Below are 12,641 nucleotides of genomic sequence, written 5' to 3'. Positions count from 1 at the left end.
ATAGCGACGTTGCTCTACGACATCATTGTCCGACATGCACGGCCGCCTCTTGTTACGCACTGTCATGATAGGCTGTGAAAGCCTTTTCTGGCAATGCGGGGGCCTTTCTCTCAGTCTGTGAGCTCATCATGATCCGAGACCACTGCTGAGCTACCCATATAAGTCTACATTGGTAGGCTCCTTCTGTGGCGTGCACTCGCATATTGCTCACCTTCTCTCGGTATTCACATGGTCACTGATTCAGGTCTCGAACATTCTCTGGACCATACCGCGGGGTATATATTCATCGGGATATCATTTGAAGTACTGTGCGTCGATATTTCATTCAGATCTGAGTAGAATCATTGACGCTACAGTGGTTTCTGCATGTACCCAGTTTGTATGGCATTTCCTTGGCGCAGACACAGTATTACTTTCATGAATATACGCATGACCATCTGTACACACGAACTCTGGTAAGGCTCAGTAGCTTCTACTTCTGACGCACTGATTGGCTTCATTTGAATATCGCGATAGGTGACGTTTCTATGGTATGACTGTCCTACAATCTCAGGATGGTACTCTGCTCAGCTGACATTGCCAGGATCCTTGATACCGCGAGAACATGCTGTAGCTTACAGGTAAGCCTTTTCGTGGCGTCTTGTGTGGTTGATTCCGCTCTTATTCGACACTCCGAAGTTTCTTTGGGTCTGCCTAATCGACCATCACGCGAATCTCCATGACACGATACAATTCACAAAGTGTGGCAAATCACTCCTACACTTGAACATTTACTCATGTCTTTTCGGCAGCACGTTTATCGTAAGTGATCGCAAGCTCCAATTACTACACTGCACTTAAGCCATAACCGGCGTACACATTCCAGGCTGGCGCATTCTTTGGAGTTGGTACCTCCGGAGTCTCAGCTGTCACGCCTCTCACTCGTTCTCTTCTGATGTAGACTCTGACGATCCTAGTCGCTCAATTGTGAGTACATGTCAGACCCCGGACAGCAAAAGATGATGACCCTCAGGCTCAAGGTATTACATATACATTGTTTGGTGCCGTATGTCTGTTCTTGCCATACATCGTATCATGGGCACCAAACTAGTAGCGCAGTCATGGGTCACATGCGGCACAGGCTCCCCTTGACCATAACGATGGTGCGTACATTATGGGCGGTCTTACGGGCGACACTAACCTCCTGAAATGCAAGGTGGTACTTTCGTTATTGTCCTTTTGTACGTATTGCGTACCACTTGCAGGATTGCAAATGGTTAATGAGACGTACCATTCGTGGCTTCATCGATGTCATCCACTACTAGGCAGCGGCATAGGTTAGTCGTGACGATACCCTTCAGTCCGCTTCAGCCTCATTGACACGATTCCTCTAGCATCAATTCATACTCTGTGAGTCTCTTCATACGTCAGTTTGGCGCACATTTCCCATATCCATCGATGTATCCGAACGGTAGGACCTTCAACATCGCCGAAAGTGTATCGCAAGTGCAGGTGACCTCGTCGATTCAGACCGTCGCTGCGACGGTCACAGACGTATACATCGCTGTGGCTCTGTCGATCATCTTTGATAGCAAGCGGACAGGTTACACTGGGTGCGTCTGCTTGGTTCGGATGACCGAGACTTTGCCTGGGTTGACCAGCTCTTTATATCATTGTGGTAACGGTTCAACGCATTATACCCGCTCAAAGAACGGACTCACTCGTGACAAAGCTCGTGGCATATGCGCTGCAACGCGGGATCATGACAGCGTATGTTTGCACAGCTTCTTTAGCCTGAATCTAGCGTTTGACGGACTGAACCACTGGTAGCTTGCTTCAGTTCTTGCAGTTTATCACTGTATGTCTCATGGAAAATATCTGCGTGACACACGTTCACGTGTATGCGATCAATGTTCATTTACAGCTCCACTTCAGCGGCACCCAGCTCACCTGGACCATTGTATACTTTCCAGTTGGCAAGAGTGAGTGTCTGCTACGATCACAGACATCTTTATCACTCATAAAGGGACATGTGGACGTCAGTTTACACCAATTCCTTGGTTTCGATGTGAGCATCTCATCGCAGACCTCTCCGCACGTGTGCCCGCATGACACGCTGATCGTCGATCATACATCCGTGCTAGGCTGAACATGCGTCATTGGCTTCGAGAGACGATGGGAGACGAGATCGAGCTTGGTGTGTCAGGGAGTAGCGACTCGTCAACATGGTGCGTTCTCTCGGCTGTCTCCCACCTTTGCGAAGTTGACATAGAAGCGTGCTAACTAGTACGCCTACCCACGAATAGCTCGGATCCGCCGTGCATGCCACGGACAGCGCAAATCCCCGGCGTAAAGAAGGTGCTCTCGGGCGGGGACTTGCATTCAGGGAGAGTGCCGAGAAAGATCAGAGTTGAGGTATGAGACAATAATGCCGAAGCGTGCTTCCTGCTGGACACAAATGCCGATTGTCTTCTATGAACCGCAGACCGAACCTTGCGGACCGCATCATCTGTGTTGACCACAGACACAGCGGCTACCACGCCTTTCACTGCGCATGCCTTGCACTCACGCCCATCTCGGTAACCAATGGGTCTCCTAAATTTCAATACCTCAGGAGATACCTGACGGGCTGAGAGTTCCGCGCACATACAAGCACATCCACGCCACCCAGACATTAATAATGTACCAGCAACGCATTCAAGTAAGGATCTTCCGCTGATCTTCCGCCCACTAGCCTAATGTAGTGCGCTTTACGTTCCCGATTCGTGCTTCGACCGTGACCGTACTATAGCTCCTTCTCGTCCTATTTGACCTTCATCTCTGCTGTCACGTCTTCCCAGCTTCTGCCTATGATTCGTAGTTTCCTTCTCTCCGACCATGGCTATTTCGCCTCACCTTGTGTCTGCTGACCCCCTTCGGCAGGACATCGGAACTCTTGACGACCGTCGACGGCCCTAACAAACTCATTTGGGCGCTCTTCCACTGCCCGCGAAGCAAGAGTACGTGTCTGCTTTGAGCCGTTGACGTGCATCCTCCTGATAGGTTCTGTTGTTCCAGGCTATACGAACTCTCGTATTGCTGCGTGAGTGCATCGTCCTTGCACATCTTAATGGTGGGCGATGATTTAGCACTGATCACGCGGACTACTGAAGGTCGAACACCGTCACTGGCTTCACGTCGGCCCTTAGGACGCTGAGGCAAGTCGAAGAGATTGAGCTCTGAACGTCCAGGAGTAGCCGCTCGCGGAGGTACGTCTTCTCCAAAGGCTTTGTTCGCTTTCTCTGCCTGAACTTGAAGCTGACGCAGGCTCACGTCCCACTCGGCGACGCTGATATCTACTAAAGGTCCTCGTTGGCGATATACTCGTCATAAGGTAGCGGCGTAGGCAAGTTCTGGCCGCATTCTCTACAGGCTTGTATCTGATTTCACTCGTTCCTATAGCATCTATCTATGGTTTGTGAGTCTTTCCGCACTGCTTCCCTCGCCATCTCACCGACCACTGGTACTACTTTTGACGATTACACGTCTGTCTGCCCCGGCAGCTCGCTACACCCCAATATCGCGACGACTATCTCGGATGCGCAAGTCACTTCGTCAATACAGAGCAGTACTGCACTTGTCGCAGACATGGTTATCGCTGTGGCACTGTCAATCATCCTTCACGGCAAACGAACTGGTTGTGCAGGGTGCGTCTGTTCGATTTTTACCACCACAGAGCTCGTCTTATGGGCGTTCTCTGGAAACTGTGATACTGATCCAATGTATTATTACCACTGGATATAGGTCGGACTCGCTTATAACAAGATTTATCATTGTTACCTTGCACCAGGGGATAGTGACGGCGTAAGTGCTCTACAGTATGAATGGCACGTCAACTCACAATAGATGCTTACTGAACTGATTTGTTTTACCACCGCACGTAGCATACTGCAGTTCCTGCAATTTGCCACCGTATGTCTCCTATCTGTGATCTCTTCCTGCTTCACCCACTCACGATATATGCGATCACTTTCCGCTGGTAGTACGTCGGTACCTTCCATTCTGGCAGTAGCAAGCTCATCTGGGCTCTGTTTTACTTCCCTGCGAGCAAGAGTACGTGTTCGTTCAAATTACCGATACCGGGCGACTCGTCACTGACATGTATCCATAAACACTAGTCATTACGAACTCGTTGCTCACGACGTGAGTATCCCAACCAACCGGACCGACGTGACCCCTACAAGTCGCTGCTACTTGCACATACGCGGACTGACTATTCCGATGTATATCTATGTTGGGTTAAATATCCGCCATTGGCTTCGAAAAGCGATGGGCGACGAGATTAACTTGAGGATTGGGGCATCACTGGCAGGAAGCAGTGACACAGAAAGGTACGTCCTTTCGGCGGCTTCTCTTTGCGAGCTGACGAAGGGTCGCGCTTGCCTACATGCTCGTACTAGTAGCTTGGATCCGCCACACATGCGGACAGGGCAGATGGCGGCCGCCGGCCGCAACAGATGCGCCCTCGGACGGGGACTCGCGTGTGGGGAGGGTGCCGAGTAAGATCAGTGTGGAGGTGTGAGATAGCGCCGACCACGAACAGCACAAAAACACCTCGCGGACCGCATCACCTACGTCGAGCCGAGACGCAACGGTTACCACACATTTCAGACTTGTAATTTCGATAGCGAACGAATGTCTCGCGTAAAACAACTCACCATAGGGATACCTCCCAGGCTCTGGAGTCCATGTACACAACACTACAGCATATGTACCAGTCTCATGGCGCGGACCGCCTTGGCCAAGTAAAGACTCTACCCGCTATGCAACGCGGTTCGTGTCCCGGTTCGCTCTGCAGCCGTACCTGCGAGGCGGCGGGGCGTGGTGTTCCTCCTCGTCCTGCTTGACCTGTGTCTCTGTCGTGACGAGCACACCCGGGTCCGTGCGGAGCATCGAAGCCCAGAGCTCACCCGTGCGTTGTACCCTGCCACGAAACGTCAGACGTGGCCGCAAGGACGTGGTGCACGGAGACGGTGGGAACGCACCTGATGCCGCCTCGCAGGGTGTGCAGGTGTACCGATTCTGCGTAGTGCGCCTCGCGAAGCCAGTGGCGCACGTTCAGCCTGTCCCGTTTATGCAACACTGAGCATGCGGGATCAGGGATTAGTAGGAAAGGCACATACAGAGCTAAGAGGGAGTTGACGTAGACTGCGTTGAAGGCGAGTGAGCGGTTGGTCGTGCGTGAGATAAGCGGCAGATGGAAGGTAAGATCTCACCCTTGCTCGCCGGGAAGTGGAAGAGCGACCAGATGAGCTCTCTAGAGCCAAGGTTGAGCGTGCCAATGTACTTCAGCATAGTCATATATCAGTCCCTTGTCTAGTCTGGGCACTTGGATGGCTTTCTTTTGACATACCGTAGCGAAGTGAAGCAATTGCAGGAGCCTGTAGTAGGAACGGAGGCCCGATTGAGCAAGGCATCGTCCGGTAGCGCGAGGAAGAAAAATACACACGCGGTGAAGAGCCCTCTGTGGATCGCGTACGTGACCAGCCTGCTGACCAACGTGTCCGTGCTACGCAGCACCAGTAAACGTCAGCTCCTCGCCCTTTACAGAGATAGGGAATCAACGGGTTGCAGGCTCACTTGGAGAACCCAGTCTTCTTCCCGTATAGGATGACCGACAGCGCAACCGCGATGTACACATCTGCGACGAACGCGGTCACGGTCTGGATCGATGCAGTCACCCGAGAGCCGGCCAGGACGGCCTCGTAATGCAAGTTGCCCATGCTGTGGAAATTGAGTGAAAATATCACCGATGTTTGGGAGGAATCGGAGGGAGGGGAATACTTACAATTCGCCGACAGAGGCTAGTGTGCGTGTGCGATGGAGTCAGTGGATTAAGAGCGGTACGGGGAAGAAGCGGGCGTACCACAACCACCGGCTGCACAGACACGAGCTATCAGTTTCAAGTAGCATGGATACAGCTTGTGGAACACACCGAAAGAGAGCAGGACAATAACAGCCTGCGGCGGTAATCAGTCAAAGAATCCACACAGATATTTCGCCTCAAGACGTACGAGGGATCCTATGAGCGGGATGCGGTACCAGTTTCCGGGGAGGACTACGATTGTGGGCGGTTTAGTGAATGAGGAATGCGTTTGGGCTGAAATATGTAACTTACAGCGCCAGATAGCTCGCATGAAGTAGCTGCGAAATGAGATTAGGACGGAGGATAGGTCAACAAGGGGGGAATCCAGTCATACAGCTGCACAACCAGAACTGTTACGGACTGTATGTCAGAGTCAGTTGACTGTGCCCTGTGGATGCTCATGCGCACTCACGGAAAGCAAAAATTGGATCTGACCAGGCACAACCTTAGCGACCGGGCACACTATACCAGCATACTGAGCAACATACTGCAAACGTGCTTCACAGTCATGAATCAGTGACGTACATCGAGGGGGACTATTGATTATTGTTACTCACATTGGTATGAATTCCATAGCTGCGGGATTTGCGTGATTCGTAACAATATAAAGCCACATGTACTTATGGACGGAGCCGTCAGTGTCAATTATACGCCTGCAGACGTGTTCGATTACCTCTATATCTAGTGCTGTGCGTGCAGTGTCGAGCAACCTATTTGGCAAGGACAGTCAGCAAATGGCGCGCCGGACACTGCTGTCCGGGCGCGACCTACCACAGAAAGGCTACCTGAACATGAATCTGAGCAGCGCGTGGGCACGCAAATGCCTGGGGAACGTACCAGAGCTCGGAGCCATAAGTTGTCTGACCAGTACTCGTGGAAGTAGTACAGCGTCTGCGCACACGAGAAGCCTTGCAGCCTGAGTAGAGTTGGGTCAGAAGCAAAATGACAGCTCCTTGCTTGTCCTTACAGAATCTCGAAGAGGATCCCAATGAACGTGCAGCCAAGAGTGGCATTGAAATTCAGGCCGGTGCTGGACATGGCATTGGCAACGCGCAGGTCCCGGGAGCCTGAGGAGAGCGGCAGTCGACAAAAAGCGGGGCTAGAGGCTAGGAAGACTCATGGGCATGGTGCGGTGTGTGTAAGCAGCCGCAGCAATCATTTGTACAACAGAAGGAACCAGGAAAGGTCCCGAATGGGAGACGAGTGGATCAACAGTCGGCCCCGGTTCTCGTCAATACTGTCAGGTTTCAGCTAAGTACTTACTGAACGCTATAGAGAAGATCTGTCGATGATCGAGATCTGGGTGGCACACACCGGGGGCGGGCGCGGCCAGAACTCGGCCGACGATTCCCTGGGCCATTCCGCATTCTCGGTGCATCTTGTCGGAAAGGTGTATTCCCGCCCGACGCGACGGTTACCGACGAAAAGTGTGCCATCTAAATTCGGAGAAGCCCTCGAGAGGCTCGAGCATCGAAGCCTGTGACTGCGGCTCGCCTACCAGTAAGTTCAAATGTACCACCGACTACTACCAGGTCGAAGCATTAGCATCGCTGTGTGTCGAAGTCCAAGAAGTGTAGTACTTACCACACCCAAGTACTGCGGTTACAGTGATGAAGGTGGGGCTCGAGGGTGCCTGGTCTTCCGCACCGCACTGATGCTTCACCGACGGCCTTCCATGGACAGGCACTGCAGGCCCTGCCAGGAAAATGACATGGCAACTGTTACAGCTAGCAGCCCTTCGCGGCAGCGCACCCGTGTTCATCGGTCCGTGTTCGTCGGTCGCCTATACTGTCCAGCCGCACCTCCTCCACCCAATGCGCCTCCCGCGCGTATCGCATGGTCAATACGCGACAACGCACTCGGCGTGGCTTAGTATCGGTAAATGAAATGACGTATATTGCGAGCGCGAGATTGACATAGACCACAGGCGAATTAGCGCAGTCGACGATAAGGGCGCATTGTCGTATGTATCCGCTCACCGGAGCCAGATAAACGGCCAGCGCTGCTGAACGTGTTCTTGACATGTTCGCCAAGGTGTTCGCACCTTCCTTCAGCCCATTCAATGAGGCCGCTGCCGCTGATGATGCCGCACCTGCGGCGGAACGGTCAAAAGTGCCATCGCACGAATTCAAGCCGGTGGATACTCGTCGCCGGTTGGTGTATGGTGTACGGCACTAGCTTCGCCATGAGAGTATATATAGTACGGGCGTGAACGAAGAGTTCAGGTTGTAGTCAATAATGTCACCCGGAGTAAGCGGCACACATACGTTGCTATGATGAGATTCCCCCTCTTCCCGCGATGCAAGACCCACGATATCGTAAGGCGTATCGCACCCGACCTTGTGCGGTGCTTATCTCACTCATGATACCTTCGTGGTACCCAGGCTGGCGTACGATGTGCATTTGTGCGGCGAATACCTTTACCTTAGCGGTTTTCTCTCTGGTTTCCTTGAGGGGAGATTTTTTACTCTCTATTTCTCGGTCCGATCGCACGCCTTTTGGGCTGGAGGATTGTGTAGTGGGATACGCTGTAACTGGCCGCGCACATTGGCAGCCACGTTTCGTACGGACTGACGTAAAATGCGACGACCCGGAGATCCTGGCCTTGCCATACGGTGCGCAACGAGAGGGATAGGGCAGAGTGCGCGCGGGGTGCGCGTAAGACCGTGTTAAGACAGCAGGTAGAATAGAGCAAGGGCCAGTACCGTTGCTGGATCCAGATATCCTACACTGCCCAACATCTAAAAATCTGGTGAATAGTCCGCCAGCCTTTCGGTCTGACTCACCAATCACAGCACGGACCATGGTTTCCTTTCGTAATCATATTGCATGAGTTACGACCGATACAATACGTCGGTGCGGGTGTATTACTATTATGAGGGATAATGAGGATGGATGGGCCATGCATCTCACCTCAAGGGAAAATTCCGGAACGGGCCATGTATTCATCACGCAGCAATGCAGGTCGCCTCTTTCTTCAACGGTCGGCGTTCGTTGGAGGCTATCACCATTGTACATGCATCGCTGTATTTACTGTGGTGAGCTCGAGGTTAGCAACGGCTTAGCCGTAAAATAACGACGCACCGAGACACCATCAGAAGCTTGCTATTGATTGGTTCAGTGACTATCTAGCGTTGGTCCCGCAATGTCAGTCGCCGCCGAGTCAAGCATCCAGAGCGGAATCTACGCAATACCCATGAAACAGTGAAACGGTCCCATAGCACGCAAAGCGAGTAAAAGCAGAATGTGTATGCGCATGATGCTTGTCAGATTACGCCCAGTCAGGAAGAGCTGATATTACTAGGACTAGCTTGTCAGGAGACGCAGGTAATGATACTTGTAGGACTCACCAATAGGTTATGTGAGTGGGGATGTTACGATGTCATTAGATGTATGTTAAATCTAGATACTTTCGGCGACCGTCCACTTAGCGAAGTCCAAGACCTTCACCCCACCGTCTTGCTCGCCCGACTCTACCAAGCCACGCTGGGCTGCCCAACTCCGGAGGAACGTCTGCACCGGTTGGTTGTTCCCTTCGCCCATGAACATAGCGAATGGCTGATTGTACAGCGCCCCTTCTTCCTGCACACCAGAAGACGAGCGTATACTGGTCGTCGGGAAGCCGATGATTTGGTTCCCGAGGGATAGGCAGAGTCTACTGAGGTCATTCTGGAACTCTTCCGACTCGAGGACGGTCGCCAGCCGGGGCGACTTCAACGCAAGCAGAGCGAGATTGCCAATGCGCCCTTGCCGGGGGTTGCTGACCGACTGGTGTACGCGGGACGCGATGCGCAGCGCAATGTCCCGCTGGGACGGCGGGAACGGGTCGCGGACGACAGTGAGGGCTCGGCGCAATGAGATCTTCTCACCTACCCGACCGGTGAGGTCGCGCATCGCGTCCGCCACGGTGTTCTTTCCGTTCTTCTCGGGGTTCGTTTTTGAGAGGAGGGGCGCGCCCTGGAGGACGTCGACGGAGAAGGGGTGGAAGAACTTGTCCGAATCGACTGGCTCGGACATGAACGCGGCGGTGTGCGCGATGTCATCGAGCAGTTGGGAGAAGAGGTCGTTTCGTGCGACGAAGTCCGTCTCGCAGTTTAGCTCGACCATGGCGGCGCGCACTCCGCTGGGCTTTGCGCTGGTCGCCCCGGGGGATAGCACGGCTGTCCCGATCATGCCCTCGTTTGCCTCCCGCCCCTCGACCTTCGCTGCCTTCTTCACCGCAGACTCGGAGCGAGCTTGTTCAAGCCAGACGAGAGCTTTTGACACGTCCATGTCCGAGGCCCTGAGTGCTTGTCCGGCCAGGATGGGTGATACGTCGACATGCTTCCGGAGTTCCGCTACGAGCTCCTTGAGCGGCTTTTTAGTGTCTCTGTCGAGTAGAAACGTGTAGTAAAAGTGCGTTGAGCTGCTCGTCTGGCTGCAAACATTTTGAGGTAGTGGGCGAAGGTGGGTGGCACTGCGACTTGCAAAGCTGGACGCAAGCGCGTCTGAGCGCGTCGAGAGAACGTGACCCTTTCACTCTCGATCTTGCCTCAGCCACAGCGTCGGCGCTACCGTCAATTTCTCCACCTTCCTTGCTCAAATCCTTCTGCAGTTTCCAGTCGCCCCTCAGCCGTAGCGTCGCCCACAACCATAAAGCTGACGGAACAGATTAACAGCGGAATGGACGTCGGAATTGCATTCAAGGTCCCTTCGATCATACCTCAGGACCTACAACTTATTCAGGACATCGTCGGGGATGTCCCCGTTCCTTCCACGAGCAAAGCTCCAGCACTTCCCTCGGAGGTCCAAATGCATGAGGCTCTCGATGACTCAGATAGCGATGCGGACAGCGAGCAAGAGGTCGAGGCGGGCATCCTTGCCGGTGTAGACGAGGATGAAGCAGAGGAGCCATCCGGGTATGTGTAATCCATCCCATACCTACTCTGCTAATTTACATATCATCATAGGCCGACCTCCTCAGAATCTATGTCTGATTCGGACTCATCTTCTGACTCTGACTCGGACGAAAGCAGCTCTGGCAAACGACGCACGGCTGCAAAAACTCCAGCGGACGAAGGCGATCTGGACGATACAGACGAGACTGGGCCCTCTGTGACGTCCGCAGCGCAAGTGCGAACCAAAAATGAGATTGAAGAGGCGGATATCGCCATCCCCGCGATCGAGGAGGTCGGTCCGCACGAAGTCCTTGAGAAGGTGGGAGAGGTCATGAGCATAGTGGACAAGGTGGTGATCATCAAGGGCTTCGCGTCAGAGGTTGCTGCTAGGGCTTCCGAGAGGGCACTTGATTCTGACACTCTGCTTGTCTTCGAAGACAGGAAGGTGCTCGGCTATGTACGCCCACTGTTCTGGACGTCGTGAACGTGTGCTGACATCGCTAATGACCCTTTGTCAGGTCTACGAGACCTTCGGCCCTACCACACAACCCCTATACCAAGTCAAGTTCAACGACAAGTACCCGATTGATGAAGAGAAAGTCAAGGTTTCAAGACCAGTCTTTCATGTCCCGGAACGGAGTAACTTCGTCTTCGTGAGGGCACTCCGACACCTCAAGGGCAGCGATGCGAGCAACATCAACGACGAAGAGCCCGCGGAGGAAGAAATGGAGTACTCTGACGATGAGGCGGAAGCCGCGGCGAAACGCGCTAGGACGCAGAGGTAAGCATGCCAGCAGCGTCATAGAAGACTGACTTACCGCACTATAGGCACCGGTCCCGCTCTGCTGCTTCGTCGAGGCATACAACTCCCATACCCTCGATGAGGCGGGACTCGGACATGTCCGAGGACGATGCATATGGCGTCAATCATCACGGCCAACGGGATCCGTACAACGACCTCGATTATGGTGCAGGACCGTCTCGCCCTGCTCCTATGCCCTACGACGATCCGTACGCGGACAACTATGGTGTACCTGACTCGGTCCCTTCAGCGCCCCAGGGCTCGCCAAGCACTTCTCAAGACCAAGGCGACAACAGGTCTGAGAGTGGAGACCACAATGTTAGTCGTGGGCGTGGAAGAGGTCACTTCAATGCATCCGGAAGGGGAAGACGCGATGACCACGGCCGGGGCCGAGGCCGTGGACGGGGTCGAGGGAGGGAGCGCGGAAGAGGCCGTGGACGAGGTCGCGACGACCGACAATCATGGGGTGGCGGCGACAGGGGATCCAAGGTGCATTCGTCTCCTCATGCCGACTATGATCCCCAGCCACGTCGTTCGATGTCTCCCACGTCGCTGGCCATCGCACGAGCGACTGGTCAGTACTCTGACGGGTCCGTAGCGACCCAGGCAGCGCAGCCTTATTCAGATGTCTACCAACATATGAACGACGGCGGGTGGGGCGACCAGTACGCCCAGCAGCAGCAGCAGCAGTTCAATTTCCCCGGATACGGGTACCAAAATCAGTATGTGCAACCGCACATCAACCCCGTTTGCCTCCACCTTCGCGATGAACTTTGGATTCGCGCAGGCGAACCAGTATACTCCCTATGGGAATGCGGGGTACAGCGCTGCAGGCGACGAGTCTGGAGCTTGGAACCAGAGCTGGGGCTCCTCTGCAGATGGTGACGCTGAGTCATCCAACAGGGATAGTAGTTGATGATCAATATGATACGATATTCCGAAGTCGGTGTGATATTTGTGCGAACTTTGTTTTGTCTGAATGCTTCTGTCATGGATTTGGTTCATCCTCGGAATTACCTCGATCCGACCGATTGGCGGGGGCGGCCTCCGGGCCGGCGTGCACATGTAGTAAATCCCG

The 12,641-nt window shown here is 53.7% G+C and overlaps 6 protein-coding genes across 6 annotated transcripts; 4 read left to right on the top strand and 2 right to left on the bottom strand.

The window, feature by feature from the left end:
* The first annotated feature begins 126 nt into the window (after positions 1-126).
* Positions 127-2,976, top strand: B0H18DRAFT_458221 (uncharacterized protein). The gene is made up of 17 exons (XM_048038178.1): positions 127-172; positions 245-455; positions 957-966; positions 1,020-1,045; positions 1,099-1,142; positions 1,196-1,220; positions 1,309-1,316; positions 1,374-1,389; positions 1,455-1,592; positions 1,690-1,749; positions 1,810-1,837; positions 1,904-1,961; positions 2,023-2,047; positions 2,124-2,207; positions 2,286-2,394; positions 2,465-2,680; positions 2,902-2,976. Exons 2-16 carry the CDS (start codon positions 367-369, stop codon positions 2,495-2,497), a joined length of 753 nt encoding a protein of 250 aa, XP_047892084.1. The 5' UTR covers positions 127-172; positions 245-366; the 3' UTR covers positions 2,498-2,680; positions 2,902-2,976.
* Positions 2,977-3,161: 185 nt separating this feature from the next.
* On the top strand, positions 3,162-4,439 carry B0H18DRAFT_1014411 (uncharacterized protein). The gene is made up of 8 exons (XM_048029148.1): positions 3,162-3,227; positions 3,324-3,364; positions 3,421-3,436; positions 3,522-3,665; positions 3,763-3,822; positions 3,903-3,930; positions 4,002-4,071; positions 4,137-4,439. The coding sequence occupies exons 4-8, from the start codon at positions 3,607-3,609 to the stop codon at positions 4,163-4,165; spliced, it is 246 nt and encodes an 81-aa protein (XP_047892083.1). The 5' UTR covers positions 3,162-3,227; positions 3,324-3,364; positions 3,421-3,436; positions 3,522-3,606; the 3' UTR covers positions 4,166-4,439.
* A 340-nt stretch (positions 4,440-4,779) lies between these two features.
* On the bottom strand, positions 4,780-6,922 carry B0H18DRAFT_1120289 (uncharacterized protein; the record flags this gene model as incomplete). The annotated part of the gene is made up of 20 exons (XM_048034087.1): positions 4,780-4,942; positions 5,004-5,081; positions 5,142-5,166; positions 5,235-5,304; positions 5,372-5,399; positions 5,468-5,527; positions 5,599-5,742; positions 5,807-5,822; positions 5,885-5,896; positions 5,954-5,978; positions 6,033-6,076; positions 6,137-6,162; positions 6,219-6,244; positions 6,297-6,314; positions 6,373-6,382; positions 6,442-6,503; positions 6,558-6,594; positions 6,656-6,669; positions 6,722-6,800; positions 6,852-6,922. The coding sequence occupies 20 exons, from the start codon at positions 6,920-6,922 to the stop codon at positions 4,780-4,782; spliced, it is 1,008 nt and encodes a 335-aa protein (XP_047892082.1).
* A 273-nt stretch (positions 6,923-7,195) lies between these two features.
* Positions 7,196-8,031, top strand: B0H18DRAFT_1014393 (uncharacterized protein; the record flags this gene model as incomplete). Its single annotated transcript, XM_048029147.1, has 3 exons — positions 7,196-7,409; positions 7,570-7,762; positions 7,812-8,031. Coding segments are annotated over 2 exons (258 nt in total), but the record flags the coding sequence as incomplete, so codon positions are not given.
* A 1,255-nt stretch (positions 8,032-9,286) lies between these two features.
* B0H18DRAFT_1085649 (EF-TsMt 2) lies at positions 9,287-10,681 on the bottom strand (the record flags this gene model as incomplete). Its single annotated transcript, XM_048031942.1, has 2 exons — positions 9,287-10,240; positions 10,613-10,681. The coding sequence occupies 2 exons, from the start codon at positions 10,679-10,681 to the stop codon at positions 9,287-9,289; spliced, it is 1,023 nt and encodes a 340-aa protein (XP_047892080.1).
* Positions 10,682-11,443: 762 nt separating this feature from the next.
* B0H18DRAFT_457813 (uncharacterized protein) lies at positions 11,444-12,506 on the top strand. The gene has a single exon (XM_048038177.1). It carries the CDS (start codon positions 11,642-11,644, stop codon positions 12,446-12,448), a length of 807 nt encoding a protein of 268 aa, XP_047892079.1. The 5' UTR covers positions 11,444-11,641; the 3' UTR covers positions 12,449-12,506.
* Positions 12,507-12,641: the final 135 nt, after the last annotated feature.

Source organism: Fomitopsis serialis (assembly GCF_022376445.1).
Source record: "Fomitopsis serialis strain Sig1Antser10 chromosome Unknown B0H18scaffold_45, whole genome shotgun sequence".
Lineage (NCBI taxonomy): Eukaryota > Fungi > Basidiomycota > Agaricomycetes > Polyporales > Fomitopsidaceae > Fomitopsis > Fomitopsis serialis.
The sequence above is the reverse complement of the archived record's forward strand: the minus strand, read 5'-3'. Positions and strand labels throughout refer to the sequence as shown.